The sequence below is a fragment of the Esox lucius genome, chromosome 1 (genome assembly GCF_011004845.1).
Source record: "Esox lucius isolate fEsoLuc1 chromosome 1, fEsoLuc1.pri, whole genome shotgun sequence".
NCBI classification, from domain to species: domain Eukaryota; kingdom Metazoa; phylum Chordata; class Actinopteri; order Esociformes; family Esocidae; genus Esox; species Esox lucius.
Genome location: NC_047569.1, coordinates 12,191,870 through 12,219,169, shown reverse-complemented (window position 1 = coordinate 12,219,169; position 27,300 = coordinate 12,191,870). Strand labels below are relative to the sequence as shown.

General features: G+C 38.9%; 1 protein-coding gene, 1 long non-coding RNA gene and 1 pseudogene across 4 annotated transcripts; 2 read left to right on the top strand and 1 right to left on the bottom strand.

Annotated features, from left to right (window-relative positions):
* The first annotated feature begins 5,366 nt into the window (after positions 1-5,366).
* Positions 5,367-6,549, top strand: LOC114839639. Of its 3 annotated transcripts, none has more exons than XR_004576029.1 (5): positions 5,367-5,395; positions 5,785-5,878; positions 5,990-6,100; positions 6,241-6,338; positions 6,434-6,549. It is a non-coding gene; the product is annotated as an uncharacterized LOC114839639 (long non-coding RNA). The 3 variants fall into 3 exon arrangements; XR_004576028.1 differs by having other exon boundaries at positions 5,748-5,878; XR_004576027.1 differs by lacking the exon at positions 5,367-5,395 and having other exon boundaries at positions 5,424-5,878.
* Positions 6,550-10,408: 3,859 nt separating this feature from the next.
* LOC105031646 (putative gustatory receptor clone PTE03) lies at positions 10,409-11,678 on the bottom strand. The gene is made up of 2 exons (XM_010906201.2): positions 11,606-11,678; positions 10,409-11,372 (listed from the first exon to the last, which is right to left on the bottom strand). The coding sequence occupies exon 2, from the start codon at positions 11,339-11,341 to the stop codon at positions 10,409-10,411; it is 933 nt and encodes a 310-aa protein (XP_010904503.1). The 5' UTR covers positions 11,342-11,372; positions 11,606-11,678.
* An 11,812-nt stretch (positions 11,679-23,490) lies between these two features.
* LOC106024387 lies at positions 23,491-25,146 on the top strand (annotated as a pseudogene).
* The last annotated feature ends 2,154 nt before the right edge of the window (positions 25,147-27,300 follow it).

Here is a 27,300-nt window from a genome sequence, read left to right as displayed (position 1 = left end):
GTGCTATATAAATTAACTTGCTTACTGGAATCCAATTCAAAATGGTTCACATACCTTTTCTTGCTACTGTATGATGGCAGCTTATATAGAAAAGCTACATGAACAAATAGCTAGAATTATTCAATGTACAAGACGAAGGACATTCTACATTTGAATAGAGTAAAATGCAATACAGAAGTTTAGGCATTTGGAATCAGTGCAAACCATCACCAGCTACATATTTTTATGTTTCAGAAAAATATATGGGCAGCCACTGCATCATCTGTCTGGTTAAAAGATTTGTACTCAATGTTACTGGAACACCCCACTGTATTTGCTCACCTGTTGTGGTAGAAATGTTCTTATTCCACAGTACAATGAAATCATATTGCTTATTCTAAGTATAATACAGTAATTTAGTAAATTAATTGTGTTTTTCGGCTCTGCTCACTTGTACAGGATGTGCCTACAACAGATAGCTATAGTGTTGGCTGAACTTCTCAAGGGCTGTAAACATCTTGTTATCTTTCTAAACCGAAGTTCGCAGAGAAGCTGGTGAGACATGTAGACTAACCATGCATAGGAGGGAGACACAGTGGGCTGTACTGAATGTATATATGCCTGAGCTCAACCTTCAACTCACTCTGCTGAGAGTGTTGTCAACTGCTCCAGGTTTACAAATCTTGAATAAATCTTTACTTGTGAAAATAATCTACAGTCTTTGTGCCTTTTCCATTTAGGGATTTCCCCGACAATTTGGTGATGAGGATGGGATGGCTAACTCCGTTCACTGATCGTTCCCGAGGACTCCAAGGTTAACTGCGCAGGGACCACAACAATGTGGATCAGGGAGCTCAAACTCCGTCTAGGCCGGAGCAGAAGGGACCAGCCTCGGACCTGGCAAGGAGCGTCAGTGGATGGATACGCCACCCCCAACATAAAAACAAATGGGTGAGACTGAGTTTCTTCTTACAATAACCCCATTAGGGAAAATGTTCTAAAGACCTTTTAATAAAACCTGTTCGGGCCCATGGGGCCCCAAGTGTGACAGGCTGCGCAGTAAACAGTTTTTGGGAAACTGTAATTCATAGAGGATGAATATAAAATGCATGTATGGACAAGACAATTGCTATGACATGGCATAGATGTATACACGAAAGATAACGAAAACAAAACAAAAAATATTCAAAAAACATAATAAATAAGAGTGAAGAATTACCAGAATTGTATGGTTTGGTGACAAGTGCAAAAATAGAGAGGAGTGAAGAAAAGGAATAGGAAGAGAGGATGACATTCCACCTCCTTACTGTACCACAGGGTCTCCCCTACATGGTTTAACCCTCCATCTGCCTCCACTCCCTCTTGCCACACCAGCTCATGTAGCTCATGTATTATCAGGGACAAGATCAGCAATTCGGCAGAAAGGGGGGAGGAACTGGTGGTTTTCGGAAGAGTGGAAAAAATCAATAGGGAGGTGAGGCCGAGGGAGAGGTGGACATACAGGTGCTGGTCATAAAATTAGAATATCATCAAAAAGGTGATTTATTTCAGTAATTCCATTCAAAAAAAGAAACTTGTATAATGTATACTTTCATTCATTCATTCCACACAGACGGATATATTTCGAGTGTTTATTTCTTTTAATTTTGATGATTATAACTGACAACTATTGAAAACCCCAAATTCAGTATCTTAGAAAATTAGAATATTGTGAAAAGGTTCAATATTGAAGACACCTGGTGCCTCACTCTAATCAGCTAATTAACGCAAAACACCTGCAAAGGCCTTTAAATGGTGTCTCAGTCTAGTTCTGTAGGCTACACAATCATGGGGAAGACTGCTGACTTGACACCTTGCACAAGGAGGGCAAGAAACAAAAGGTCATTGCTAAAGAGGCTGGCTGTTCACAGAGCTCTGTGTCCAAGCACATTAATAGTGAGGCGAAGGGAAGGAAAATATGTGGTAGAAAAAAAGTGTACAAGCAATAGGGATAACCGCACCCTGGAGAGGATTGTGAAACAAAACCCATTCACAAATGCGGGGGAGATTCACAAAGAGTGGACTGCAGTTGGTGTCTCGCCTGGGCTAAAGACAATAAGGACTGGACTGCTGCTGAGTCATGTTCTCTGATGAAAGTAAATTTAGCATTTTCTTTGGAAATCAAGGTTCCAGAGTCTGGAAGAAGAGAGGAGAGGCACAGAATCCACGTTGCTTGAAGTCCAGTGTAAAGTTTCCACAGTCTGTGATGGTTTGGGGTGCCATGTCATCTGCTGGTGTTGGTCCACTGTGTTTTCTGAGGTCCAAGGTCAACGCAGCCATCTACCAGGAAGTTTTAGAGCACTTCATGCTTCCTGCTGCTGACCAACTTTATGAAGATGCAGATTTAATTTTCCAACAGGACTTGGCACCTGCACACAGTGCCAAAGCTACCAGTACCTGGTTTAAAGACCATGGTATCCCCGTTCTTAGTTGACCAGCAAACTCGTCTGACCTTAACCCTACAGAAAATCTATGGGGTATTGTGAAGAGGACGATGCGATATGCCAGACCCAACAATGCAGAAGACCTGAAGGCCACTGTCAGAGCAACCTGGGCTCTCATAACACCTGAGCAGTGCCACAGACTGATCAACTCCATGCCACACCGCATTGCTGCAGTAATTCAGGCAAAAGAAGCCCCAACTAATTATTGAGTGCAGTAAATGCTTACACTTTTCATGTTCATACTTTTCAGTTGGCCAACATTTAAAAAAAAAATAATAATGTATTGGTCTTATGTAATATTCTAATTTTCTGAGATACTGAATTTGGGATTTTCATTAGTTGTCGGTTATAATCATCACAACTAAAATAAATAAACATTTGAAATATCAGTCTGTGTGTAATGAATGAATATACTGTAATATACATGATTCACTTTTTGAATGGAATTACTGAAATAAATCCACTTTTTGATGATATTCTAATTTTATGACCAGCCCCAGTATATGGTCACTTTTATAGAGTGTCCTGAACTGGAGAGACAGGAAGTTATGGGTGGCGGATGGAAGACAGGACCAGTACACCATGCCACTCTCAATCAACAGTTGTTGTTTCTTTCCTCTTTTTTGTGAAGGAAAAGTTCTGTCTATGCAACGATTTCTTCTTGCGATACTGCAAGCACTGGCTCAGTGTCAGATTCGGTAACACTACAGGAAAGCAAATGTATTATTGACAATAGCTAGAATATGTTCCTCACAAGCGTGCCGCACAAGCCCTGAAAAGTGAAGCCAAAACGTCTCGATCGCCCCCTGGTGAGTGGTCCTAGTATAGGTCATAAACCCCGCCTCCCCATGTTATTCAATGGGACACGAGACCAACTAAACAATTAAATTACCCTTCAAATATCTTTTTTCCAAAGCTGCTAATGTAAATTCAAGAGTTTGTTTTTAAAATAAGTTGGTTTTTAGTTAGTTATTTAATGCTCTAAAAACGGTGGTGTGACGTCGTGATTGACAGCTGTGATTGACAGCTATCTGAGCCGAGGAGCCACTGAAGCGCCAACAGGCTTTTTTCGCGATCTTCGGAGGACTAAGGAGATTGGAGCTTTAAATTTAATCTCTAAATTTCTATAATTTCACACGGACATAATGGGTTGTTCTGCAGTAGATTGTGCTAACCGATCTGGCATTTCCAATCGATCTTAGAATTTTTTTCGGTAAGTAAAATTTATAAGCTATTCAATTAGTAAATAAATGTAATGGGCTAGCTAACGTTAGCTAAAAGACAACAAGCCTCGTTAATAGCCATGTTAATAGCTAGCAGGTGATCGTTAGCTAGAAGTTACCAATTATTTTTGGATTAGGCCTATTCTAAATTAAGGTTAAACATGATGTTAGTTAGGCTATAACATATCGTCTAGGTTTAACAAGCAATATTATGAAAAGCAATATTAGGCTACTACCGATAGCTATTGATTTCAGGTTGACGATTGCTTATAGTTAAAAGGGTGTTTTAAAAGTATGCTAACTTTAGCTTAAAATACCTGTGTATGCACATGTATGCTAGCGTAGTGTGTGTTAGTTTGAGTGAGGTACTTCGCATGATATTTTTGGCTTTGGCAACCGTTGTTACCATACCATCTTTAGGTTTCGTAACATGACAACAATCAGCCCTGTTCTGGGGCTTGTTCAGTATTGGAATCCTATAGAATTCATAGTACTCCAAAAATGCAGGTACAGATTGTCCAGATTTGGCCAATAACAAAATTCACAACCAACAGGTCTGCAACAGGGTACTATGATTTGTATTTGGATTCCATAAGCATGAAAGTAAAGCCTTGTTCAAAGGCTGTTTTAAAGTTTAGCCTCGTTCAATGCCTATATAAGTTAGTTAATTTAGTTTAAGCCCTGTGGGTGGCTATTGTAACTCTTCTATTTCAATAGCATACAGTGGTATTTTGAATATAAGGGAATCGAGTAATATGAATTGTCTTCAGTTTTCTGATACAATTACAAGTATAAGGTGTGTAATTTGTAATTTTGATTGATTTTGACAGTGACTTAGCTCATCACATTGCTCTGGGCCAGTGGACAACTAAATTTGGCAAAGACATTGAGGTGCATCTCTCCAACAACTTATGTACCTGGATGCACATGTCTATAATTCTGATTTGACCCAAAAACTTTTATATTGCTTATTTAACACTTTGCCCAATTGTTGCAGGGTTTTCCTCATCAAACTACTGTAAATTCTTGTGGCATCTTAATGTTGATGGTAAATTGCTTTTTAGTCTCTGATTAAAGGTTTTTGGGGTTTTTTTATTATCTGAAAATGATATAACCTCACAGATCTTTGCCTTTTACACTTTACAGTATGCACTCAGCCTGAGCACAGAGGCTCCATTTTGGTTCATTGAGGTCAGTATTGTTCTTCTCACATAGGAGGAAGTATAAGAGGAACTTAAATCCACCCTAACATGACATTGACTTTGGTTAATTGTTTACAATTTCCAGAAGTCTAACTAAGCATGATCTATAAAGCACTACAGTATTAACCACACATCAAAGAACTCTAAATGTTACTTCCTACAATACATTGCTTCTACATTAGTTTACTTTTTTTATTATTTTACTAATATCTTACTCAAAAGCCATGGACAGAGGTTTGCATACTGGACTAATGAGGCCAGAGCATTGCTCCAAGGTTCACTGCAGCCAATATACAGGGTCCCAAAGGTCAGCAAGAGGGAACATGAGGTGAGCATGATGATGGCAGAGGACACCCAGTGGCCTTATCCTGTCTTGATTAATTCATTAAAAAAAACGTAAGGTTGTTTTATATATATAAAACAACCTTACGTTTTTTTATTATATAATTTTCTTTTTTTTATATAATATCATTTTCCTCAAAAGGATGACAGGTGCATCATATTGGAGGTAATGTTTACTTACTGGCTTCACTTTTTACTGGCTATATTAGCCAATAAACATGGCACAACACCTCCCTTTATCCTTGCACTATTGGACTTATTTGCACTACCACCATGACACACACTATAGAGCACCTTATGCACAATAATTGCCCTGTCACTGCAAGAGTCTCATGCTTATACATCCCTTAGTACAGTCATATCAATATCAGGGCAATGCGTTATGATAGATGTTCTCACCAATAATTGTTAATTTTCATATTTCTGCTATGCTATGATTGTTGCCATTTGTACAGGCAATAGTGTAGTCAGTGTGTTGTCTTTACTATGCTTGATTTTGCCTGACCTGTATTTTACAGTTACCAACGTGTGTGCTTTCTGTAATCCTAAATGAAGTGGTACTACAGGAAGGAGATAAGGCATACTTAAGATTGGCTCTTGTGTGTCCACTGACTCCTTCAGGAGACGGCACATTTTCAGTGGCTTGACAGTAAGTGTTTAAATAAAGGGTGCTGTGGTATACAATACTTGAGTACCTCACGTGTGTTTTCACTAACCTTATGGAAATGTTCACTTTTGATTGATAATTTGTTTTTCACAGGAGTCGCTACATGGAGCAGGTTTTCTGAGTCCTACAGAAAATAATTCTACACCATGTACACCGTGGACACCTGTCGTGAATGTGGAATGCTTTTCAAAAACTGCACACCTGGTAAACATCTTAACACTGGATCGATTTGAATCGATCGATGTCATTACACTCAGTATTGATGTCATAACTACGCTTAGACCACATCCTGAGTCTAGTGGTCACTGGTCAGTATAATCATCATTCTGTTTTTTCTTTTACAGGATATGTTAGAACAGGACAAAGGGGTGTACTTGAAGCAGTTTACTCAGAACACCCACATCCAGGTTACTGCGATCACTTTTGCCGCCAAATGCAATAGGTAAAAATAAGGTGTTTGTGTGTAACAAAGGGGTGTGGCGGAAAAAATAATTGAATATGTATTTGCTACATTTATTCACTTATTTTCTCTTTCAGTGAGAACGGACACGTATACTAACTGTTGGCAGACAACCCTGAGCCAGCTGGGTGTTTTTCAAGCTGCAGGCCCCCGTGACAATTTGTGGCTGGAAACTTGGGATTGAATTTTGAATTCTCCATTGTTATTACAGACTGTTAATTAATTGTTTATGACAAAAAAGAGATGTCATATGTTTAAACAACCTTTGGGTGAACTTTTTGTATAATTTTTAAATTTTTAAAACTAACATCTATTGAGAGTCTACTTTATGCTTTTTTGGTTTTAATAACGTCCTGTTCAATGTGGAATAAAATTCAAATCCTCTGAATAGAGTCCATTTCTGAACACTGGGGAGATCGTGTGTACAACTGGTGATCCGGTTTATTGAATGCATTGCACCAATATGATTTCTACCCACTGCTGTACATTTATCATTTGTTAATATAATAATACAGACAGTCTGACATTTCCATACCCACAGGATTAAAGGGCCTACATCTACGTACAGATACTGATCAGCATAAAGTCCTTTGGAATCACATGTTAACTGCAGTGGATGATTTTTCTTTCAGTGCTTCGACCCAGAGAGAGCCTTCTAGTCCTCTTGTGACCAGCCCACTATGTGACAGTACTGTCACATAGTACATAACTTACATCCACATCCACTTATTAAGACTTATTATTTATTGTCATGTGTTTTTGCTTACTTCTAAATAAATAGTTTTGTTGTTTGCAGTTCAATTTATTATACATTAGCAAATACAAAAACTAATCCAATACAACATGAACTGATTGTTTTTTTAATTGCATTTTGTAGTTCCATCCCAAACTATAAAGAACGGGCATTTATTTAGAAAAATACAATTTAGAAAAACACAACTATAAATACATATTTTGTACAACCAAAAAAAGAAAGGGGCTTTTATTTTGAAGGCAAAGAAAACAAAGGGGCGCGGCGTGAGTGACTGGTGCAAGCTGCAGTTAGACCCTATTGCACAGGGGTGGGGCCGTTGATTTCGCGGCTTTACTTCCTGCTCGCTACTGCGCATAACTACTGCGCAGAACTGGTCCCAAGATCGCTATCTGCGCAGACGCAAGTCCAAGATGTCAGCGCCATATCGGGACACTGGCGTCTTCAGTTTTCACCAATGGAAAAGAGCGAAGGGACGTCGTCAATTTTTTTTTTACAGTCTATGGTTCCTGAGCTAGGTAGCTACTTTACATACGTTACGTTACCTGACGGTGTTCTGTCTGGCGTTGTATCACCTGTTTTTTTCTTTACACAACCACCGCAAAATTGTGTTAGTTTGATTAAATGATTGCCACAGTAAGGACAATACGTGTTCTTGACTTACGTCTCTTTGGCATTTTTTTTTTATACTGTAGCTAAACTGCTAGCTACTACACTGTTATTTCCCGTTCATTTTCCTGTTGGGATATGTCTCTACTAACTTTGCACATCTAGACATTGCAATATTTGACCACTCTTCTGCTCAAGTTCAGTTAAAGTTGATGGTGACTGTTTGTGGACTGCTGTCTTCAAGTCATTCCACAGATTTTCAATGGGGTTAAAGTCCGGGCTCTGACTACGCCATGCAAGGACATTCACCTTTTTCTCCTTCAACCGCTGTGTGGTCAGTTTTGCTGTGTGCTTTGTATCATTGTCATGTTGGAAAGTAAATCTTCTTCCCATTGACAACTTTCAGGCAGAGAACAGCAGATTTTCTTCAAGAATTTGACAGTATTCTGCCCCATCCATTTTTCCCTCTATCCTGACAAGTGCTCCAGTCCCTGCTGCAGAGAAACAACCTCATAACATGATATTACCACCTCCATGCTTTACTGTAGGAATGGTGTTATTTGGATGGTGAGCTGTATTGGATTTTCCCCAGGCATATGGTTTGGCGTTGAGGCCAAATATTTCTATTTTAGAATCTTCAAGGTGCGTTTTGGCAAAGCTCAGTCGTGACTGCATGTGCCCTTTCTTGATGAGTGGCTTTTTTCTTGCAACCCTCCCATAAAAGCCACATTTATGGAGAATTTGTGATATTGTTGTCACATGCACACAATGACCACGACCCAGAGAGAGCCTTCTAGTCCTCAGAGTTGCTGTAGGCCTCTTGGTAGCCTCTCTGACCAGTTTCCTCCTGGCTCATTCATCCAGTTTGGAACGATGTCCTGACCCCAGGAGGGTCTTTCACTTGGATGTTATTAGTTGTAAATACAGCTGAATGAATCAGACAATTTTTTTTGTCCGTGGTCATTTCAGGCTGCAAAGCAACAAAATGTGATTCTTTTAAAGGGGGGTTATTCTTTTCTATACCCACTGTATACAGGTAACAAGTTCAAACAGGTGCAGTTAATACAGGTAGAGTGCAGAACAGGAGGGCTTCTTAGAGAAAAACTAACAGGTCTGTGAGAGCCGGAATACTTACTGGTTGGTAGGTGATCAAATACTTATGTCATGCAATAAAAAAAAATTTGTTCTGTCTCTCACAGTTGAAGTGTTCCTATGATAAGAATTACAGACCTCTACATGCTTTGTAAGTAGGAAAACTTGCAAAATCGGCTGTGTATCAAATACTTGTTCTCCCCACTGTACTTACTCACATTTAGATCAAAGAGTGTTTGTAACTTATTTTGTTCATGTTAGATGCTAATTTCATTCTGCTTTTTCTCCAACAATTACAGCGGTAGCAAGTGTTCAAATCATGATATGAACATATACTTACGTACCAACAGCGGCGGTCATATTTTTCTAAAATAAACATATTTGCCCTAATTGCATGTTTAGACTTGCCATTTGTACTGCATTTCCCGTCCTAGTGTATACGTAGTACCAATTTTATAAGCTTCCACAGCAATCAAGCACAGTCACAAATGAAGTAGAAAAGATGGGACATTTTAGCAGAATCAGTGGCTCAGTAGATATTTTTTGCTGTCCTCCCTCTGGGTACGGGCACATTTCAGCCGGACATTCAGTCTGGCATTTCACCCAGGATGGGCCGGACAATGATATTGGCAAAATAAATAGTTTCAATACACTTTCACTATGCCATTGCTCAACATGTTGTTGTGAAGTGTTGTATTTCTTTGACACTTAATCAATAAAATAGACATGAGATTTGCATCTCAAGACAACCATCTCAACAGTTTTCAACTAATTTGATTTGCAAATGATACATGATGCATAAAACAATGTGGCATTTGAAGCAATGTGTACTTTGGTTACATCTGGTGAAGTAGGCCATGAGCCTGCCAGGTCTATTGGTGTATTCTTAAGATGCCCTAATTTTCCAAAATAGAGCCAAATTAATAATTTCAGTATTCACTCAACATGGCACCAATACTATTGTGTCAATCTCAGAAAAATAGTTATTTTAGTTTACTGGGTTGTGACATTGTATTTCATGCTATGGCATTGTAAATTTCCATCAGGCTTGAAAGGATGGTTTTGACCATAAAGTTAATAAGAGGTGTGTCAAATGTAAATAGCCATGGTCACTTATTTTAATATTTTTTACTTATTTTAATATTAATTTTCTTAAAAAGGTTGCTGGTGTATTATTTACGTACATATGAACATGAGGTGCACTATCATCAGTAAATGTAATTTACTTACTAAAAGACATCTACAACTGTCTGGCAGAATAACAAATTGGCAATTCTCAAATAATATGTTTGTTAAATAAATGCTTTTTTGTTTGAGAGCAGACCATGAGAAGTAAACCTAACTTTTGTAATCTTTAAGTCTTTTTTCAACCGGATATTTCTTTCGCTTCAATATATTGGCTTCATTAACCTTACTCTTACCCCATATTTAACTGCAATCTTATAAACCTAAACCCAACTCCAAACCCCAACTTTTATTGTAATCTTAATTGTGGGGATTGGCATATCTCCTCACTGAACAGACATGTCCATAGTTTACTGTTCTTTTTCTGGACGCACATATATACAGACACACAAAAAGTCCATGCATGTATTTATTCTCATTTGCCTGAAGATACCTTTCGTTTGTAGAATTGCAGAACATTTTGGCGAATTTCCTTTGTTTTTAGACCATATAAAAGAGGATTCAAAATTGGAGGGAATACCATAATTGATAGTCCAAAAGCATTCCTTAAAGAAGGGTATTTATCCTCAAATCGAAGAGCTAACACGCTGAAGCAGGAATTGAACTCTAAGAATAGGAACACTACAAGATGTGTACCACATGTTTGAATAGCCTTGCTCTTAGCATCAGATGACTTATTCATGACACAGGCAAACAGAATCTGGATATATGTGAATATAACCACAATCAATGACATTCCTTGAACAAATGCAGTTACAAACAACCCGTAGTAGTTGTTTATCCGGGTGTCATCACAAATAAGCTTCACCAATGATGGATTGTTACAAATCGGTGCCACTATTGTTGTTCTACAGATTTTAAAGCGAGTGACCAGTGATAGCAAAACCACAACCAGAGAAATTATCAAAAGCCACATTACAATGATTATTTTAATCAAGTAATTATGACTCATGATGCAATTATACCTCAGTGGACAGCAGATAGCGATATATCTGTCATAAGCCATGACAGTCAGTATAGTTAAGGAACCCACTCCGTACAGGTGGATCAGCAGAGCTTGGATGAAACATGCAGGGTAAGAGATGGAGCTGTTCTGAGTCAGGATGCTCATAACCAGCTGAGGGAACAAGGCTGTAGCACCTATTAGGTCATTGATAGGCAAGTTGAAGAGAAGGATAAACATTGGTTTATGCAACTTCCTGTCCAGGGCTATGGTAGCTAAAACTGTCATGTTGCAAAATACAATGAAGCAGTATGTAAGAGTTCCAAAAATAAATGCTGGATAAACACATGATGGAGCTATGGCCAGTGATTCCAAGGTCAACATGTATGTAGAATTTGTATCCATAACTAAAATGTGTCTTCAACAAGCAGCCCACCTGAAACGAGAAAGGGAAAATATGATCTGTAAATGTTTGACCATTGTCTAAAACACATTTAATTAAAAGAATAATGTTTTTATATCAAAGCAGTGAATCTCTAATTTCCAAAAACAAGTAATGCACTACATTTTATTGCAATTGTTGCATTAATGTGTTTTCTATTTTGTTACACATTAATTCAACAGCCTATTACAAATTAGGTAAATCTAAACTAATTGGATATTTCATACTTCTCTCTTATGTCAGTCCACCACCAGAGCTATTATCTTTAACTCTCGTGTGACAACCCCTCACCAACTTCTGACTGGGATATTACCAGTAAAGACTGGCCCTATATTGTATCTGCAAACAGGAGACCATGTCGGAACCTCCTGACTTTCTTGGGATGACCTATTTCCTTTTCTTTGTTTGCAGAGCAAGTGTCCCTGAGACAGCTATTACTCAGCTGATGTAACCTAGAAACCCAAAGGAGAGATTGTTGTTAGGGAGTTTTTCCAAGACACGTTGCATCATCTCAGTTGTTGCTTGCTTTTTGGGGATTCAGTCAGGGCATCTGTAAAAGCACATTGTAAGTAAAAATAATGTCCATTACAGAGTATCCCCTTTTTCAGGGAACAAGTAATGGGTTAGCAACTTAAAGCTGTTCTGCAAAAATGTAGGTAAATGGCCTTGAAAGGGGATTCTTATAGTACATGTGCCCCAACTTCTTTTGATAATAAAAATTATCAATGTTGGAATAGACTGTTACTGCAGCCTCTTAAATATTATTTGGACAGTACAGGTGCTGGTCATAAAATTAGAATATCATCAAAAAGTTGTAATTCCATTCAAAAAGTGAAACTTGTATATTTTATTCATTCATTGCACACAGACTATATTTCAAATGTTTATTTATTGTAATTGTGATGATTATAACTGACAGCTAATGAAAATCCCAAATTCAGTATCTCAGAAAATTCAAATATTACTTAAGACCAATAAAAAAAAAAAAGTATCAACATGAAAAGTTTAAGCATTTACAGCACTCAATACTTAGTTGGGGCTCCTTTTGCCTGAATTACTGCAGCAATGCGGCGTGGCATGGAGTCGATCAGTCTGTGGCACTGCTCAGGTGTTATGAGAGCCCAGGTTGCTCTGATAGTGGCCTTCAGCTTTTCTGCATTGTTGGGTCTGGCGTATCGCATCTTCCTCTTCACAATACCGCATAGATTTTCTATAGGGTTAAAGTCAGGCAAGTTTGCTGGCCAATTAAGATCAGGGATACCATGGTCCTTAAACCAGGTACTAGTAGCTTTGGCACTGTGTGCAGGTGCCAAGTCCTGTTGGAAAATGAAATCTGCATCTCCATAAAGTTGGTCAGCAGCAGGAAGCATGAAGTGCTCTAAAACTTCCTGGTAGACGGCTGCGTTGACCTTGGAGCTCAGAAACACAGTGGACCAACACCAGCAGATGACATGGCACCCCAAACCATCACTGACTGTGGAAACTTTACACTGGACTTCAAGCAATGTGGATTCTGTGCCTCTCCTTTCATCCTCCAGACTCTGGGAGCTTGATTTCCAAAGGAAATGCTAAATTTACTTTCATCAGAGAACATAACTTTGGACCACTCAGCTGCAGTCCAGTCCTTTTTGTCTTTAGCCCAGACCAGACACTTCTGACGCTGTGTCTTGTTCAATAGTGGCTTGACACAAGGAATGCGACAGCTGAAACCCATATCTTGCATACGTCTGTGCGTGGTGGTTCTTGAAGCACTGACTCCAGCTGCAGTCCACTCTTTGTGAATCTCCCCCAAATTTTTGAATGGGTTTTGTTTCACAATCCTCTCCAGGGTGCAGTTATCCCTATTGCATGTACACTTTTTTCTACCACATAGTTTCCTTCCCTTCGCATCTCTATTTATGTGCTTTTAGCCAAAACTGCCAGAAGATCTGTTTGGGATACAAAGAAAAACCCACAGATGACCTCAGGGGAAATACAGGCTGCTCTGGAAAAAGACGGTTTGGAGCACTATACGACAATACTTGAACAAAAATAAGCTGCATGGTCAAATTGCCAGAAAGAAGCCTTTACTGCGCCAATGCCACAAGAAAATCCCACAACACCTTGACACGCGTCACAGCATCCCGCACACTGTAATTTGGAGTGACGAGACCTAAATGGTTGCAACCATAAAGCTTTATGTCGCAATTTCGATGTCTTAAAGCTTCCACATGTTGTCTCGACACATTGCCATCTGACTTTTTTCAAACAATTTGAACGCTATAATGTATCTACAGCAAATAGTTAATGGGTCTATGCAATCAGACGTTTTCCCAACATCTCTAAAAACAGCTGCCATTTAGCCTCAATTTAAAAAAGAGAACACTGGATGTATCTATTCTGACCAACTCTGGACCTGTATCAAATCTCCCTTTTATTACAAAGATCACTGAGAAGGTTGTCTTAAATCAACTCAAGCGGTCTCTTAGACAAATTTCAGTCAGGCTTTTGACCTCACCAGAGTACTGAAATCTCATCTCATCTTCATCCGCTTATCCGTATTGGGTCGCGGGGGCAGCAGCTCCAGCAGGGGACCCCAAACTTCCCTTTCCCGAGCCACATTTGCCAGCTCTGACTGGGGGATCCTGAGGCGTTCCCAGGCCAGTGTCGAAATATAATCTCTCCACCTAGTCCTGGGCCTACCCCGAGGTCTCCTCCCAGCTGGACGTGCCTGGAACACCTCCCTAGGGAGACGTCCTGGGGGCATCCTTACCAGATGCCCGAACCACCTAAACTGGCTCCTTTAGGAGCAGCGGCTCTACTCAGAGTTCCTCACGGATGGCTGAGCTTCTCACCCTATCCCTAAGGGAGATGCCAGCCACCCTTCTGAGAAAACCCATTTAAGCTGCTTGTACTCGCGATCTTGTTCTTTCGGTCATGTCCCTGCCTTCATGACCATAGGTGAGGGTAGGGAGGAAAATTGACCGGTATATCGAGAGCTTTGCCTTCCGGCTCAGCTCTCTGTTCGTCACAACGGCGCGGTAAAGCCAATGCAATACCGCCCCCGCTGCTCTGATTCTCCGGCCATCTCCAGAGTACTGAAATTATTCTGATAAAAGTTTTAAATGATATACGGCTGAATACTGATTCGGATAAAATAACAGTTCTGGTTCTATTAGATCTGTGCTTCATTTGACACTGTAGATCATAGAACACTTCTAGATAGGCTGGGAAATTGGGTAGAACTCTCCTTAGTTGGTTCAGGTCTTAGTTAGATGGCCGGAGTTACTTTGTCACCATTGGCAATCATGAATCTGATAGGGTGGCTATGACATGCAGAGTTCCTTAAGGATCAGTTCTCAGACCGCTTCTGTTCAATCTCTATATTCTACCTCAGGGCCAAATTCTACCGAACAACAACATTAACTACCATAACTACCATCAACTACATATGTCGATGATACTCAAATATATATGGCTCTCGAAATGTATGACAACACCTCAATTGACTCAATATGTCACTGTGTTGAGCACATAAATACCTGGATGAATCAAAATTGGCTACAATTAAACCAAGATAAAACAGAGATTATTGTATTTGGCAACAAAAATAAGAGAAATAAAATTAGTAAAGAGTCGGATTCACAGGCCCTAAGAACCAGGGACCAAGTGCGTAATCTTGGTCTTCTCAGACCCCATGTTTAACAGTCACATCAAAGTGGTCACCAAACACCATTCTATCATCTTAAAAATATAGCCAGAATCAAAGGCTTGGTGTCCCAGAAAGACCAAGAGAAGCTCATCCATGCTTTTACCTCTAGAAGTGTTGACTACGGTAATGGCCTCTTAACTGGACTCCCCAAAAAGACTGTAAAACAGCTGCAGTTCATTCAGAATGCTGCTGTTAGAATGTTAACCAGGACCAAGAGAAGAATGCACATCACTCCAGTTCTTAAATCTTTGCACTGGCTTCAGTTACAGAATAGATTTTAAATTGGAAAGTGGTACTTTTAGCCTATAAATCACTGAATGGTTTAGGCCCTGAATACATTTCTGATATATTTGAAAAGTATTTACCGAGCAGGGCTCTTAGATCCAAGAACTCAGGTCAGCTAGTATAACCCAGAGTCCCAACTAAACATGGTGTTGCTGCGTTTACCAGTTATGCTGTACACAACTGGAATAAACTATCAGAAGATCTTACACTTGCCCCAAACATCAGTTTTTAAATCCAGTTAAAAACACTTATTTTCACGCGCCTATGACTGAGCACTTGAATTTAACCACAAATTTGTTTTATTATTATGATGTTTTATGGTACTATTATATTTCTCTTTTTCTTTGTAAAGCACATTGAATTGTTTCTATGTTTTTCCAATATTTTTTTCTGGTGCTGAATAACCTCTGTAAATGTTACAATCTGCTTATGGTGGATAATGCAAGTTCTTGTGCTGCTGTTTATACATCGATGCAGGGTATTATCTCACAAAAGGACTGTCAAGTTTATCCAAGCACTGTAGCGCGAGGATTGAGATACCGGGGTAGTGCAGTTAACAGTTCTGGGAACTGTAATTCATCAAGGATTAATGTAAAATGCATGTACAGACATGACATGAATGTCCCCCTGGAGACAGCCAGGTAAAACATCGCTGCAGAGATTCTCATGAAAGGACTGACGGGTTCATCCTAGCACTGTAGTGCAAAAATTGAGATAGCAGGGTGGAGAGTGCCCCTGGAGAGTGGTTAGAAAATTGTAACAATCTGACTTTTTGTATTCTATTGCATTTTTTCTTTTCACTATAAAGCACATCGAATTGCTTCTATGTATGAATAATAATTTGCTTGCTTACTGCTTTTAATTCAAACTTGTTTCTGTTATAGATGGCCAGAATAAACCATTTAAATCATCAGAATATTGTCTACTATAATCCTGTTTCCTATGGTACATTGTACATTTTCTGCCTTCTATTTGCACTTCTGGTTAGCTGCTATATGCATTTTGTTGTACTTCGTTATTCACACCTTTACACAAACAGCTGTTAACCATTGACATTCTAAAGATTGCGTACTTGGACCAGAATTAGTAACATAGGCAGGGCCAGCCCTCCCATTTGGCAAGTTTAGGCAGCCGCCTAGGGCACTTGATTTTGAGGCGTCATTTTGACAAGTGGCTGCCTCCTAGCATGACACTTGACTGATGTCTTCCAGTGCACCTGAGCCGCGGCTGTTGGCAAACCCTAACCTTAACTCCAGTACTGTGATACCTTAACTAAACCTTTTTTTTTGTCTTGCTTAGGGCGGCAGAACATCCTGGGCCCAATACATAGGTATAAATGTCTAAACTAAATCATTTTATATGTAAATATACATAGAATTGAAATTTTTCGGTTCCTTCAAAAGAAATAGCCATATCTCAGACTGGTCAATAAAAATAATCTATCCGCAAGCAGAAATGACGGGGTCCTTTCCTTCCAGGACCACCATGGCAACCATTTATTCTTAATTCATTGTTTATTCATTCACCACTGACTCCCATTCATTTAACGGTTTACGGTCAATGATCTGGCAACTTTTCATACAGCACCTTACCGGTTCTGAAGTCGCAGAGATGAGTAACATCGGAAAATCAAGTGGAAACTTGTTTTCTTTTACACCCAAGCATGTCAAAATATTTAAATAGAACTTAATAACACCTAAACTACATCCAATCTGCATAACATTTGTTAACATTTCAGATTGCATCAAGTAGAATCACAGATTTCAATAGATTTAGGTATCGTCTTGATCTGCAACTTTGAAAAGGGACAGCAATGGGCCCCCCAAACCAGGTACTCCGCAGGTGTGGACCAGAACCTCATGTCCTCCTAAACTTTAAAACGGGAGGAGACTGGGAAAATTCAGAAAATGCATTCCTCATATCAACAACGATTTATAGTGGTGAAGGAGAACTGACCCAACTCCCCCATCACAATAATATAGCAGCGTAAGATCTTGGGACTGAGACAGGGCCCAACAGGCAGGAAATCAATCCACCCACATTGCCAAGCATCAACCAAAGGGACACCCACCAACCGCAACCTCCCTGAATGAGGCCTGAGTATTGCCAGGAGAGTACAGCCCAATTGCACAAGTACGCAACAGAGAGAAAACAACAAGCCAGTGATTCTTCCCCCGAAAGGCATTGGAGGGAGGGCATCCCAGTGGCGATGAGAGCCCACCTGGCAAGACAGCAAGGGTGGACAGTATCAAGCCTTCTGGTCACCTTCACGCCCCCGGGCCAGGATACACCTAATCATAAACCGTGCTGTAGAGATGAGTTTTTAGTAGACACTTGAAAGTTTGCACTGAGTTTGCATTTCTAACCTTAATTGGCAGATCATTCCACAATAGTGGATCTCTATGAGAAAAGGCTCTGCCTCCGGCTGTTCGTTTAGAAATTCTAGGTACAATTAAAAGGCATGCATCTTAGGTTACGTGTAGGTATGTACGGCTGGATCATTTCAGCGAGGAAAGTAGGAGGAAGTCCATGTATTGATTTATAGGTTAACAATACCATCTTCCAGTCCCACCTCAAGACGCATCTCTTCACCTCTGCCTACCCGTAGCCCCCCTCCCTTCTCACCTGTGCCTAATCTTGTTCTGTTTTGTTTTGTTTTTATCTATCTGCATTGTAAAGTGACTTTGAGTCCAAGAAAAGCGCTATAAAAATAAAATGTATTATTATTATTAATAAAACCTTAAAATCAGCCCTAACCCTAACAGGCAGCCAGTGTAAAGACGCTAGTACAACCGTAACCTGTTTAAAAAAAATGTTTCTAGTTAGCGTTATAGCAGCCGTGTGCAGCACTAATTTAAGTTTATATATTGATTTGTCAGGGTAACTGGGAAGAAGAACATTGTCTTCTTCCCAGTTACCCTGCATGGATTAGTTTTACTGCATCAGTTTTTGACAGAAAGTTTCAGATTTCTGCAATGTTTCAAAGATGAAAATAAGCAACTCTTGAGACATTTTATATGTCCATCAAGGGTAATGCCATGGTTTTCACAGTTTTTTGGGATATGACCATGCAGCCGTCGAGGTTCACAGTGAGATCTGCTAACGCTCAGTTTCTTGGGTCCTTAAATGAGCATTTCTGTTTTTCTTGAGTTTAATAGCAAGAAGTTCTCTGTCATCCACTTCCTAATATCTGAAACGCATGCTTCCAAAGCAGTTAATTTAGGGGCTTCTCCATGCTTCATTGAAATATAGAACTGCGTGTCCATAACAGTGAAAATTTACATTGTGATTTCGGATTACATTGCCCAGAGGCAGCATATATAGTGAGAACAATAATGGGCCCAGAACCGAGCCTTGAGGAACACCAAAACATACCTTTGACTTGTCAGAGGATATGCCATCCACACTAACAAACTGATATCTTTCAGATAAATAAATATTTAAACCAGGCTAGAACATGTCCACGTAGCCCAATATGGGTTTCCAGTCTCTCTCAGAGAAGCGAGTGATCAATAGTGTCAAAAGCAGCACTAAGATCAAGAAGCAACAGGACGGATGTGAAACCTTTGTCTGAGGCCATTAGAAGGTAATTTGTTACCTTCACGAGTGCAGTCTCAGTACTATGATGGGGTCTGAAAACAGACTGGAGCATTTCATAAATGTTATTTGTCTTCAAGAAGTCATTCAGTTGTTGGGAATACGGTTTCAAAAAATTCAAGTGTCCCCATTGACACCTGGTCAGGGAGGTTCAGGACATTCTCTGGACAACTGAGATTTTGAGGACCATAACTATTTAAGGAGGAGTCAGTTATTTGTTTTCTAATGGTGATGATCTTTTCATCAAAGTAGTTAATGTATTCATTATAACTAAAGTGAAGACCCACTTGTAGTGCTTTGCTTTTTTATTAACTTTGCAACTGTATCGAAGAGACATTTTGGATTGTTCTTGTTCACTTCAATCAGGTTGGAGAAATAAGCTGATCGAGCAGACGTGAGTGATTTCCGGCATTGTAGAGTACTGTCTATCCAGGCTATTCTGAATACTTCCAACTTGGTGGAGGGCCAATTTTGCTCAAATTTTCTGGAGGCTTGCTTAAGTGCTCTAGCCCCTAGAAAGTAAATGAAGAAATTGAGAATTCCGCCTATACTGCCCTTGCCCATTATAACTGCAATTTATGTGCACATATGTTGTCAAGACATGCACAGTGAAGGTATACTGTATAAAATACACATGGTAGATTGAGGAATTCAGCAGAATGTAGATTGGAAGAAAGACGGTTTTCAGCCACAAGCTAGAACACACAACTAAAAAAACTGTTTTTACTCTTTCTATTCTTTCATGGACAGGCTAAAACTCAAATATTGATATTCTCAGCTATACATACATCCTATGGTTACCTAAACATGTCAACATTATCATAAAAAAAAGTATAATAAGTGGGGTCAAGAGCAGTTTCCAAGTGTCCCTTTACTTCAAATCTGTATATTACATAATTCCACTGTTTGATGTACATCTGTAATGTTTTTAATGCTATTTGTTTAGTATAGTAACCCATCTTTACAATAAAAACAACATTCTCATCCCAGTAACTTTCCATGCGACCTTTGACCTGTTGCGCAACGAGGATCCATTGAGAAGCTTTCCCCAGCCTGGGAAATAAGCCTACCACTGAAGGGACAATCTAATTGGCTACTAGACTTGTCAATCCAACCTAAAGCTATGCTAAGCTACGCTAACGTAGCATTAGCTAAAAGGAAAACTGAACGTTCCATGAAACTAAGGCGTCCACGCCCAACAGCGCATACTGACCACCCAGACAATCGATATGTTTTATCAGTCATACATGATCGGATAACATTGCCAATAGGCTGGTTAAGGTTCTAAGAACCTAACAATTAATTTGGTACCAAACTGGAAGCTTTATGACAAGACACAGACCAAACAAGAGCTTACCTTGTGATGAGAAAAGTGTTCAACTTTCAAATAAAGATGGCGCTTCAGATGGCTGGATCGATAAAGGTAAGTCCCAGTCATCCAAAAAAAATTCCTTATGATAGATTGAGTGTCTAGCTTCATTGCAAACTCAACTTTAGCCTCTGTTTGTCGGATCAATGCCGTTTACTTACTACTTGGTAGCTGTGCCAGCAGGAGGCCTGACGCACCCTGGGAAGGGGAAGGGAGGGGAGGGGTCATAAAAGGCTCTATGCCCATATAAGGTAGTGAGACCAAGAGCTGAGATGCTTTAGAGGGAACTTCTGGGGAAAAAAAAGGTTCTAAAGGGTTCTAGGTTCTAGTACCCCAGATCTGGGGTACTTACCTTTAAGAGGCTCTAGCATTGGAACAGTGAGGAACAGAAGCGTTCAATTTGCAGTGGTCTCTTAATTTTTTCCAGAGCTGTAAATATATGAACCTGAAGACGCTGGATGAGCGCAAGCAGCATAGCCAAGTAGCCTAAAGCTGAAGGAAATCGAGAGAGGGGGATGGAGGAAGAAACAACGCAACCAGTGGTTAATTTGACCCAGATCCTGCCGGAACAAGATCCAGCACCTCTCAGATTTTCCTCAGTTTGTTCCGGCACCTACTTTTCACAGATCGGGTCTGCGGCACATGACTTGTCTTTTTCCATCACTGTGTTCACATGCACAGTAAACATTCTAATATAACCAATCAGATTTCAAAAAGTTGACTATTCTTGCAGCTTCCTGTAGCTTCAGCACTGCCTGACAAGATTGTGAAAGTTTTAGCTTTTTGTTTTCCTATATTTGGACTACCGATGTGCTGTAGCCTATTCGTGTCGATTTGCCTATCCATGTCTCTCGCACACCCCAATGTGTTTTGGTTTTCGGATGGCTCAGACATAATATGCTAGAAGCAGAGGAGAACAAAAAAAACTCATAGGTAAAATCCTACATAATGTAAAAAAAAAGATAAAATATATAACATGTTAAAACTTAAAGAATAGGTTAGTGTGCATTAGCTGCTCAAGTGGGCATGGCCAACAGGGCAGATTTCACACGCGGAGTAGCGGGGGTTGGGGTACCACCTTTGACTAACGTTCAGCCAGGAAAACATCTCAAGCTGTCAGTTGAGGTGTTTCTCACAGTAGACACTAATGTATCTGTCCTCTTGCTCGGTTGTGCACCGCGGCCACACACTCCTTTTTCTGTTCTGGTTAGAGCCTGTTTGCGCTGTTTTGTGAATGGAGTATTACATATCGTTGTACAAGATCTTCAATTTCTTGGCAATTTCTCGCATGGAATACCCTTTATTTCTCAGAACAAGTATAGTTTCTTCTGAAACTATATGATGAGTTTCAGAAGAAAGTTCTTTGTTTCTATACATTTTCAGTCTGTAACCGAAAACCCCCATTGCTGATGCTCCAGATACTCAACAAGTCTAAAGAAGGCCTGTTTTATTACTACTTTGATCATCACAACAGTTTTCAGATGTGCTAATATAATAACAAAATTATAAACTTGGATTTGGTTGTTTATAATTGGCCTCTGTTTTGGCTATGTAGAAGTAGTATAAATCAGCTGTTTTCAGGAACAATAGTTATTTAAAACATTAGCAATATCTACGCTGTATTCCCAAATTTCTATGCTGCAAAAACAAAAACATAAAATAAAAAATAAGAATGGCCTCCAGAAGGTATCGGTGAGAACGTCGACACCCACCTGAAACTGCAGTTATTCAAGCCTGCTTCTATATTTATATGGTCAGAATAAAACATGAAAAATCTGAGGAATATTGTCAGCTATATTCCTTTCGGGAAAATTTTTTAGTGACCCCAAACTTTTGAAAGGTATTGTATTTTCACAAATGAATAAGTAAGGTACTGCGGGTATAACTCAGGCTTTTGAAGCCACTACAGGCATGTGGAAACAAAGAAAGAAGGTGCATTCCAATAAGGACACGGAGCAAGAGAGAGAGATAAAATTACCAGAGAAGGGAACTCATACAAAAGGATAACAAACCGTACATGTAACACGTATGCATGTAAGACAGAGACAAGTTGAATAACTGACAAGAGAAGACATACAAAGTGGTTGCAACCGACCTCCTCAGGAATGAATCAGGGACTGTAACACATTCACAACATTATCTTTCATTAATTAGACAAACATTTACTGGGACCTATATTAAGCATTCTCAGTTCAGGTTTAATACTTTCTGGAGGAAATAATAATAAGGCAGAATTAATAATAGCCAGTCATAATATTGCAATGGGTAAATATTGTCAAACTCTTCCTTAGGTTTTTAGGTTAGTTGAGTAAATGTCTTGTAGACCAGAGGCGTCGTTAGAATCACAATACATGTGTGGCTTAGCCCACCCTCCCGCTCAGCCCAGGACAGAAAGTACAGCGTTTTGAATGTACATGCGGAAAATTTTGATGTACACGCTAACGGCCTAGACATCTACATTGTCATAACGTGCGATCGGATTATAGGTGAATAGATCAGGGGCTATTTTTTTATTATTATTATTTTTGTTCCATTTTGCAATCCGGGGCTATTCATAAAAGATCCGGGGCTATAGCCCCGGACGCCCAGGGCTAACGACGCCACCGTTGTAGACACTTGCTCTCCAAACATAAGTCATTAGGACATCCCCAGAAAGTTGCGTCATGGTTCCATGTTTGCAGGTGACCATGACGACTTAAGATATCCCCTGTTTGCAGGGTGGATACAATAAAGGGCTGGTCTTGTCTGATATGCCCCAATGAAAAGTTGTTAGTCAGGAGATTGTCACATCAGAGTCTGTCACAACAAAAGGTAACTAACAGCTCTCGAGGTGGACTGAAATAAGGAGAAGTATGAAATATCCAATTAGTTTGATAGATTTACCCAAATTGCAATAGGCTATTGAATGAATGTGTTTCCACTTGACAAAAAAAAGAAAACCTGTTAATGCAATAGTTGCAATAATTTGTATTGTATTTTTATTTCTTTCCTCTTCAGCTGTAGAGGCACTATTTTTGTTGAATTCAAAACAGTATTCTCTTCTAATTAAATGTGTAAATTGGACAACATATTTACAGAATATCATATTTTCCTTTTTCTAATTTCAGGTTGGCTGCTTTTTGGAGAAAAATTTAAAACACATTTTTGCGATGGATACAAATTCTACATACATGTTGACCTTGGAATCACTGTCCATAGCTCCATCAGATGTTTATCCAGCATTCATTTTTGGAACTCTTACATACTGCTTCATTGTATTTTGTAACATGACTGTATTAGCTACCATAGCCCTGGACAGGAAGTTGCATAAACCAATGTTTATCCTGCTCTATGCCTATTAATGACTTAATTGGGGCTACAGCCTTATTCCCACAGCTAGTTGTGAGGATCCTGACTCAGAACAGGTCCATCTCTTACCCTACATGTTTCATCCAAGCTCTGCTGATTCACCTGTACGGAGTGGGTTCCTTTACTATACTGACTGCCATGGCTTATGACAGATATATCGCTATCTGCTGTCCGCTGAGGTATAACAACATCATGAGTCAGAATAACTTAAAGAAAATAATCATTGTAATGTGGCTTTTGATAATTTCTCTGGTTGTGGTTTTGCTATCACTGGTCACTCGCTTTAAAATCTGTAGAACAACAATAGTGGACCTGAATTGTAACAATCCATCACTGGTGAAGCTAATTTGTGATGACACACGTATAAATAACTACTACGGGTTGTTTGTAACTGCATTTGTTCAAGGAATGTCATTGATTGTGGTTATATTCACATATATCCAGATTCTGTTTGCCTGTGTCATGAACAAGTCATCTGACGCTAAGAGAAAGGCTATTCAGACATGTGGTACACATCTTGTCGTGTTCCTATTCTTAGAGTACAATTCCTGCTTTAGCCTGTTAGCTCATCGACTTGAGCAAGCATCCCCTTCCTTGAGGAGGGCTTTTGGATTATCAATTTTGGTATTCCCTCCTATTTTGAATCCTCTCTTATATGGTCTAAAAACCAAAGAAATCCGGCAAAATGTTCTACGATTCTACAAAAAAAGGTGTGTTCAAGTAAATGACAACTTCATGTGTAAATACAATACATGGATTTTAATGTGTGTGCATGTGCGTGATCAGACATTTTTAAATGAATCCTCACAAGAGCCAAGCACAAGTATATTCAATGTTCACCCATAGACTTTCCAGGCTTAAAACCTACTGTAGCTGATGTAACCGAGGTAAAAATGCCACATTATTTTACACCACCTATCGCCTAAAAATGAAGTGAGTTGGAAGCTGATCCGCTGACAGTTCTCTTGTCAGTTCATAATGTCTATTCCACCAATTGTTAAATGTCATTAATGTCAAACAAATAAACCACTATTGACTCCAACCTGTTGAGCAATGATGTATCGAGAGTGTATGAAATATTGCAGGGATTATTGGCTGGCTCATTCTGGGTGAGATGCCAGACTGATAATATCCTACTGAAATGTGCCGATGTGTAAACTGTTACCATGTAAAACCCTCTTTGAATCTTGTATATCAGTTGAATTTTCTAGTTTTCAATTTGAGAATTGTTTTTTTAGTGTTAGCCTTTTGGATCTTACAAATTAAGATTCAAAGACGTTACAATATAATTGTATTCCTCAAAATACCCTGTCTATTTTAAAAGGCCTTATTTTGAGGGCTTGTTTCTAAATATGGGGGCCTAAACTCAAACACATTCCTTTGAACCACACCCATTGTTTTCTTATCCCCTCCTATCAGTGTGCTCCTTTGTAAATTTTGTTTTAATAATTCTCTTTCATCTACAGGTGCATCTTTGATTCTTCTTTTTTTTTTTCAGTAACTCAAAAGAAAAAATTGTCACCTTCATATATTCTAGATTAATTACATAAAGTAAAAATTTCAAGCCTTTTGTTTTAATCTTGATGATTACGGCTTACAGCTCATGGAAATAAAAAATCCAGTATCTCAAAATATTATAAAAAAATATTTACAATAAAGAAATGTTGACCTGATGAGCTCTAATCAGCTAAATAACTCCCTGAGCCTTCAATCTCTCAGTCTGGTTCAGTACACACAATCACAATCATGGGGAAAACTGCTGACTTGGCAGTTGTCCAGAAGACACTCATTGACACCCTCCATTAGAAGGGTAAGCCACAGAAGGTCATTGCTGAAAGGGCTGACTGTTTGCAGTGCTGTATTTGTGACTCTTATTAAAAAGTGTACATTATCTGGACAATAAGTAGTTGCATGAAAACACTTTAGTACACCTTATTAACACTGACAGGAAGTAATCTATTTCACAATTATATCTTTAGGAAAGGGGTTTTCAAATCTTACCCTACGAGGGCTGGCGTCTGCTGGTTTTCTGTTCTACCTCATCATTAATTTGACTCACCTGGTGTCTTAAGCCTGAATAAGTTCCTAATTAGAGGGTTGCAGCGGTCATACAGTCCCTTTAAAAAAAAACAATAACTCTGCCAATATTAATATTGAATAGGTGAGGGGGACACTGCATTTTTTCTCACAGAAAGCTGGTCTAACCAATCGCTGTACCATTAAAGGGTTTTTAAGTTTTTTTGTATAGTTAAGGGAAGTATATGAAATAAATCTAGGCGATAGGTGGTGAAAAATAATGTGGCATTTTTACCTCGGTTACATCAGCTACAGTAGGTTTTGAGCCTGGAAAGTCTATGGGTGAACATTGAATATATTTGTGCTTGGCTCTTGTGAGGATTCATTTAAAAATGTCTGATCACGCACATGCACACACATGCACACACATTAAAAACACACCACTCCTGGTGGCCATTCATATTTTCTATTTAATGTTTTTGTCCATGTCTATTCTGTGTGAACATCGACACCTACCTGAAACTGCTGTTATTCAAGCCTGCTTCTGTATTTATATGGCCAGAATAAAACATGAAAAATCAGAAAAATCATCCATGAATAGGATTATAGTAGACAATATTATTCAAATCTGTCCCTCGAATTCAGTTGCACTCAATTTCTTTATTGCAACCCTCTAATAAGGGACTTATTCAGGCTTAAGACACCTGATTATGTTACTGTTTGATTCCATGTTGCTGTGTTGCTTTGCTTGATTAACTTATTTCTGAGAACTGAGAATGTATAGGTCTACACATATGAATCTCTTTCTTTTTGTTAACTGTAATAATTTTAACAGAAATACAAATATAGCAGTTGATTATAATGATTAAGTTAACATTTATGTAGGCTAATAGTAGACTTATGTAGACTTTTACCAGGGTAACATTACTTATTGCATCATTGATGCTACTTTCTGCACTAATATTTCCAGAAGACTGCATCTGTTTCTATCAAGAAAAACAAATTAAAATAAAAAAAGAAATTACTATTCCCACCAGATTTCTTTGATAAATTACAATATGCCACACTAGACCCAAACAAACATATAATTAAAGTGTTTAACATAGCGCATTTACATGAAGGACATTTAGTTTGTTTAATTGGCAAAAGGCTACACTTTCAACCCATCATGGTTTCATAAAGTTTTTCAGAGGTAAATAACAATAGATTTTTCAAAATTTTCTATTAAAATGGCGATTGATGAGACCTTGTAATTAGTTTATTTCTTGTACAACAAATTAATGTTAATTACACCACATTAACCCAAGGAGAAAGATGGGTGAGACAAAGTGCCTGTTAAAATACTTGTATTGTCCCATGCCCAATCAGTTACTAGGAATAGGGAGTAAAAAATGATAATTAGTCTCAAAATAAATTTCAGTTTGTGAGTTTTGAAATCAGATAATGGAAAAATTGTATATGCAACACCTATTTAGGAAAAGTCATGAAAGGAGGGTGTAGCTTTCAAAATGTTATTTTCCAAATGAATTACATTGACAAATAAATAGAAGTTAGACCACAACAGTCAGGTACAGTAGCCCTGACAATTATGTTTTGATTAAATAATTACAAAAACG

What these genes read in the sequence shown, in the direction of transcription:
- LOC105031646 (XM_010906201.2), bottom strand. Translation starts at nt 11,341, where the DNA reads ATGGATACAAATTCTACATACATGTTGACCTTGGAATCACTGGCCATA.